Genomic DNA, 6,400 nt, shown 5'->3' with positions numbered 1-6,400 from the left:
CCTTCCCACCATCCCACCTGTCCATCCAGCTGGACCATCTACTCTTCACCTCACGTCTCCACTCCACCAACCCCCGATGACCAACCCATCTCCCAACCCATGCTTGGTGGTCCTCAACCCCACCATCCCCACCCCGGACTCACTCTACACTCTCTTTCCCCTCCATCCCCCCCACCTCTGCCTGCTCCCCACTTCTCCTGCCCAACCACCACCAGACCCTCGATGACCTGGACCAACGGGTGAAGGAAGCTGGTCTGGAGATCACCTTCCGTCAAAGCTTCTTCTCCGACCCCGCCGCGCCCGTGCGCAACCTCAAGGTGAGTCCACCTCGCCCATGTCCAGGTCATCGTCCCCACCAAGTTGTCCTCCATGGCACCCACAACCATCAGGGTGCAGGTGGAGCCATGTCCTGCACCCCAAAGGGACCAGAAGCACCTGGAGATGTCCAAGCATCCAGGTCAACCATGAATCTCCTTCAACCAGGAGATGGGGAGCGACACCCATGACCTGGCTGTGCAATGCCAAGGTTCTGGTCCTCCTCAGCACCCCTATGCAAAGTTATGCAAATGAGGATGGGTGGAGTTAACCGTCTAGGAGTGAAGGGGAGTAGAAGTCTCACCCCAGGGTGACTTGTCTCCCCCCAGCGTCAGGATGCCCGGATCATTGTGGGGCTCTTCTACGAGACGGAGGCGCGTAAGGTCTTCTGTGAGGTGAGAGGTGGGAAGGGGGACGTGGTGTGGGTGGGCACCATGGGGGGACAGGTCCATGGGTGGGTGGACATCAGGTGGATGTGGGGAGATGGATGGTGGGATGGAGTAAAAGGTGGTGGGACATGTGGTTGAGTGGGGAGAAAGATGTTAGGATGGACGTGTAGGTAGATGTGAGGGTGGTGGAACCAATGGATGGATGGGATGGTGGGAAGGGAAATGGTTGAGTGGAGACATGAAGTGAAGAGTAGATGGTCCAGATGGATGGGCAGGTGGGATGGTGGGAAGGTTGAGCAGAAGCATGGGGTGAAGAGTGGATGGACAGAGGTCCAGTTGGATGGACAGGATGAGGAGAAGGGTGTGGTGGGATGAGGTGGAGAGTGATGGACAGAGGGGTGGTGGGAAGGATGAGGTGAAGGATAAAGCCACTCCCTTTTGGCCCACACAGGTCTACAAGGAGAAGCTCTATGGCAAGAAGTACGTCTGGTTCCTCATTGGCTGGTACGCCGACAACTGGTTCCGCATCAAGGATCCGGCCATCAACTGCACCGAGGCCGAGATGGCCGAGGCGGTGGAAGGACATGTCACCACCGAGATCGTCATGCTCAACCCTGAGAACACCCGCAGCATCTCCAATATGGTACGGGGAGGATGAGGGGACACATGACACCACCAGCTGGTCCACTCCATCCCACCCACCACATCATCATCTTCTTGTTCTTCATCCCAGACGTCCCAGGAGTTCATCGAGAAGCTGCAGAAGAGGTTGGGCAAGAACCCTGAGGAGACAGGTGGCTTCCAGGAGGCTCCGCTGGCCTATGATGCCATCTGGGCGTTGGCCTTGGCCCTCAACAAGACCTCAGCAGAGCTGGTCAAGAAGGGGTTGCGCCTGGAGGACTTCAACTACAACAACAAGAACATCACCGATGAGATCTACCGGGCCCTCAACTCCTCCGCCTTTGAGGGTGTCTCGGTGAGATGTCCACAATGGAGACCAGGCCAGTCCCCAGCCCCACCATGTCCCCTTCTCTTCAACAAGGTCTCCCATGTCCCCAACTCCTCCATCTTCAAGGTGGTGGTGGAGTTGCTTTGAAGACACCCATCAAGGTGCCCTCATGAGCCACCCTAAAAGTCCCAGAGAAAATGTTCTCCCAACACCCCTCTGGGGACATGGTCCTGGCACCTGACAGGTCCCTGACACCCATCTCCGTCCCACCCCACAGGGACACGTTGTCTTTGATGCCAGTGGTTCCCGCATGGCCTGGACCCTCATTGAGCAGCTTCAAGGTGAGTGAGCACAGGCAGCAGCCATAACTGGTGACACTGTCACCGTGTTGACCATGGTGACCACCACCAAGAGTCCCACCACACCCCTTCAGGCACAACAGCCATAGCTTGGTGGTGTCATCTGCACACCACCATCCCAAGATGGACACCACAACAAGTCCCACCACTGCACAACCTCTCAAGGGGTGGCAAGACACATGGGACAACCCTCTTCTCCACGCCCTTTTGACCACGTGTCCAACAAGACGTGTGTCCTCACCAACCCAGAACTGCTCTTGCATGTGATGGAGGGAGGTCCAGAGGTGGAGGAGGTTTTGGAGGACAAGCAAAGAGCTTGGGTCAAGAAAGTCATCAAGAGTAGTCAGCATGGATTCACCGAGGAGAAGTCACACTTGACCAACTTGACCACCTTCTACAGGCTTGGTAGATGAGGGGAGAGCAGTGGACATTGTCTACCTTGGCTTCAGAAAGGCTTTCACCACCATCTCCCAGCAGATCCTCCTAGAGAAGATGATGAGGTCTGGGCTGGATGAGCAGACAGTGGGGTGGACTGAAAACTGGCTGAACTTCTGGGTCCAGGGGGTGGAGATCAGTGACACAAAGTCCAGTTGGAGGCTGGTCACCAACTCAGGGGTCAATACTGGGTCCAGTCCTCTTCATCATCTTCATCAGTGGTCTGGATGATGGGCCCTAGCCTGCCCTTGGCCAGTTTGCTGATGACACCAAACTGCAAAGAGCAGCTGAGACACCAGAAGGTCAAAGAACCACCTAGAAGAACCTCAAGAAGCTGGAGAAATGGCCTGAGAGGAACCTCATGAGGTTCAACAAGGGGAAGTTCTCCAGAAACAACCCCAGGCACCAGGACTGGCTGGGGGTCAACCAGCTTTGCAGAGAAGGCCCTGGGGGTCCTGCTGGACACCAAGTTGACTGTGAGTCAGCGATGTGGCAAAGTTGGCCAACAGTGTCCTGGGCTACATGAGAAGAAGTGGTGGAGCAGGTTGAGGAGATGATCTGCTCATCCCTGGTGAGGATACACCTGGAGATATGGGGCCAGTACTGGGCTCTCCAGTACAAGGGAGCTACTGGAGAGCATCCAGCGAAGGCCCGTGAAGATGATGAAGGGACTGGAGCACAGGAGGCTCCAGCTGAACATCTGGGACCACTTTTTCACAGTGTAGGTGACCAAGCACTGGCAGAAGGTGCCCAGGGAGGTGGTGGGATCTCCATCCTTGGAGACATCCAAATGCCACATGGACATGGTCATGGACAATGGGCTCTGGGTGGTCCTGCTTGAGCAGGGGGGTTGGACCAGGTGACCTCTAGAGGTCCTTTCCAACCCCCAACCGGTCTGTGATCCTGTGGGGACAACCAGGGGATGGGGACAACTAGAGGAGGAACATTAGAGACCCAGTCAAGGGATGGAGACAACTGGAGGAGGAACAGTTGGAGATACAACCAGGGGGTTGCTTCTCCTTCCCTCCCACCCAACCCATCTCTGTTGACCTTGCAGGTGGTGTCTACAAGAAGATCGGTTACTATGACAGCACCAAGGACAACCTCTCCTGGTACAACAACGACAAGTGGATTGGTGAGGAGCACCTCAGTGGGGTCACTGCCATGGAGAAGGGTTGGGAAGACCTTCTCCACACCCTCTCATTGTGCCATGGGCTCTGCAGGTGGTGCCCCTCCAGCTGACTACACCAAGGTCATCACCACCTTCCGATTCCTGTCCCAGAAGCTCTTCATCTCTGTCTCGGTGCTGGCTTCATTGGGCATCCTCCTGGCCATCATCTGCCTGGCCTTCAACATCTACAACGGGCACGTCCGGTCAGTGACCCACTCGCTTTTCCTGGTTCTGGGGGGAAATGTCATGGAATGGTTTGGGTTGGAAGGGACCGTCAAGATCACCCAGTCCCAACGCAGGGACACCTTCCACTAGACCAGGTTGCTCAAAGCCTCATCCAGCCTGGCCTTCAACACTTCCAGGGAGGAGCAGCCACTCTGGTTGTATCTCTCCAGCTGGAGATCCAGTCAGGGAATGGGGACAACTGGAGGAGGAACAGTTGGAGATCCAGCCAAGGGATGTGGACATTTGGAGGAGGAACAGTTGGAGATCCAGCCAAGGGATGGGGACATTTAGAGGAGGAACAGTTGGAGATCCAGCCAAGGGATGGGGACAACTGGAGGAGGAACAGTTGGAAATCCAGATGAGGGATTGGGGCAACCAGAGGAGGAACAGTTGGAGCTACATGTGGTTTCCTGTGATCTCACTTCATGTCCCCGTTTCTCGCGTCCCCTTGGGTCAGCTGAACGTCGTGCACCACCCATAGCTGAGTACGGTGGCGAGGTGACATCTCATCTTCTCAACAACCCACCCCCAGGTACATCCAGAACTCCCAGCCCTACCTGAACAACATGACGGCCGTGGGCTGCACCCTGGCGCTCGCCGCTGTCTTCCCCCTGGGACTCGACGGGTACCACATCGGACCCGGGCTGTTCCCCTTCGTCTGTCAGGTATGGGGCTGCTGGGGGGTTGAGGAGATCTGGGTGGAGTGGGGACAACCAGGGAAAGGGGACAACTGGAGGAGGGACAGTTGGAGATACAGTCAAGGGATGGGGACAGCTGGAGGAGGAACAGTTGGAGATCCAGCTGAGGGATGGGGACAACCAGAAGAGGAACAGTTGGAGATCCAGCCAGGGGATGGGGACATTTAGAGAAGGAATTAAGAAGAACAAGGGATGGAGACATTTGGAGGAGGAACAGTTGGAGATCCAGTCAGGGGATGGGGCCAACTGGAGGAGGAACAGTTGGAGATCCAGTCAAGGGATGGGGACAATTGGAGGAGGAACAGTTGGAGATACAGTCAAGGGATGGGGACAGCTGGAGGAGGAACAGTTGGAGATCCAGCTGAGGGATGGGGACAACCAGAAGAGGAACAGTTGGAGATCCAGCCAGGGGATGGGGACATTTAGAGAAGGAATTAAGAAGAACAAGGGATGGAGACATTTGGAGGAGGAACAGTTGGAGATCCAGTCAGGGGATGGGGCCAACTGGAGGAGGAACAGTTGGAGGTCCAGCCAAGGGATGGGGAGAACCAGAGGAGGAACAGTTGGAGATCCAGCCAGGGGATAGGGACATTTAGAGAAGGAACAGTTGGCCAAGGGATGGAGACATTTGGAGGAGGAACAGTTGGAGATCCAGTCAGGGGATGGGGACAGCTGGGGGAGGAACAGTTTGGAGTAGACCTGGAGACTTCCGAAGGAGTCAGTCGGGGAGGTCCATGGGAGGGGGGTGCACTGTGTGGGGTGCAGCAGAGGTGGGTACACCTGGCCAAGGAGGTACAATCAGATCTTCTCAACCCACGTACCCTCCCCAGGCTCGGCTGTGGCTCCTGGGGCTGGGGTTCAGCTTGGCCTACGGCAGCATGTTCACCAAGATCTGGTGGGTCCACACCGTCTTCACCAAAAAGGAGGAGAAGAAGGAGAAGAGGAAGGTGAGGGGTGACCTGGTGGGGTGCAGAGGAACCAGGGGTTGGAGCTCAGAGTCTCTGTGACACTGTGTTGTCCCCACACGCAGACCTTGGAGCCCTGGAAGCTCTATGCCACCGTGGGGCTTCTTGTGGGGCTGGACGTGGTCACGCTGATCATCTGGCAAATTGTGGACCCTCTGCACCGCACCATCGAGGTGGGACACTGCTGGGGGGTGCTTGTGGTGTTGGGGTGCTGCTGGGGGGGATGTTCTTCATGTTGAGGAGATGCTCAAGGTGTTGGGGTGCTGCTGGGGGGATGTTCTTGATGTTGGGGAGATGCTCGAGGTGTTGGGGGGATGTTCACAGTATTGGGGCAGCAAAGGCTCCCCCCCTGCACCCCATCTGCCCTCACACCCCATCTCCCACCCCCAGGAGTTCACCAAGGAGGAGCCCAAGACGGACACGGACGTCTCCATCCTGCCCCAGCTGGAGCACTGCAGCTCCACCAAGATGAACACGTGGCTTGGTGGGCACAAGTGGGCTCATGGGGGTGGGAGATGGGCAGGACTTGGAGGGTACAGGTGTGTTGTAGACCACCAAGGGGAGACCCAGGCACCCATGGGTGTCAGGTGAGGGGGTCCTTGTTTGACCACTCATGGCTTCCCCCCCACCCCAGGAATATTTTATGGCTTCAAGGGGTTGCTGCTGCTGTTGGGCATCTTCCTGGCGTACGAGACCAAGAGCGTGTCCACGGAGAAGATCAATGACCACCGAGCAGTGGGCATGGCCATCTACAACGTGGCGGTAAGCCAGGGGTGGCTGTGTCCCACCCTACCTCCATCTTCACCCCAAATCTCATATGGTGGCCCCCCAAAAATGTCCCCTTCCAACCCACAGGTCCTCTGCCTCATCACGGCGCCCGTCACCATGATCCTC

General features: G+C 56.8%; 1 protein-coding gene across 1 annotated transcript in view; it reads left to right on the top strand.

The window, feature by feature from the left end:
- GABBR1 (gamma-aminobutyric acid type B receptor subunit 1) overlaps positions 1-6,397 on the top strand; it is a gene marked incomplete at both ends in the record, with an annotated part of 6,787 nt that extends 390 nt beyond the window's left edge. The window contains 13 exons of the mRNA XM_010175920.2: positions 216-317; positions 645-710; positions 1,156-1,347; positions 1,438-1,680; positions 1,931-1,994; positions 3,505-3,582; positions 3,671-3,821; positions 4,376-4,508; positions 5,372-5,488; positions 5,572-5,679; positions 5,897-5,990; positions 6,141-6,268; positions 6,362-6,397. Of these exons, the coding sequence (XP_010174222.2) occupies positions 216-317; positions 645-710; positions 1,156-1,347; positions 1,438-1,680; positions 1,931-1,994; positions 3,505-3,582; positions 3,671-3,821; positions 4,376-4,508; positions 5,372-5,488; positions 5,572-5,679; positions 5,897-5,990; positions 6,141-6,268; positions 6,362-6,397 (1,512 nt within the window). The remainder of the gene's footprint in view (positions 1-215; positions 318-644; positions 711-1,155; positions 1,348-1,437; positions 1,681-1,930; positions 1,995-3,504; positions 3,583-3,670; positions 3,822-4,375; positions 4,509-5,371; positions 5,489-5,571; positions 5,680-5,896; positions 5,991-6,140; positions 6,269-6,361) is intronic.
- Between the last annotated feature and the right edge of the window lie 3 nt (positions 6,398-6,400).

The sequence above is a fragment of the Antrostomus carolinensis genome, unplaced genomic scaffold (assembly GCF_000700745.2).
Source record: "Antrostomus carolinensis isolate BGI_N321 unplaced genomic scaffold, ASM70074v2 scaffold36600, whole genome shotgun sequence".
Taxonomy (NCBI): domain Eukaryota; kingdom Metazoa; phylum Chordata; class Aves; order Caprimulgiformes; family Caprimulgidae; genus Antrostomus; species Antrostomus carolinensis.
The sequence above is the reverse complement of the archived record's forward strand: the minus strand, read 5'-3'. Positions and strand labels throughout refer to the sequence as shown.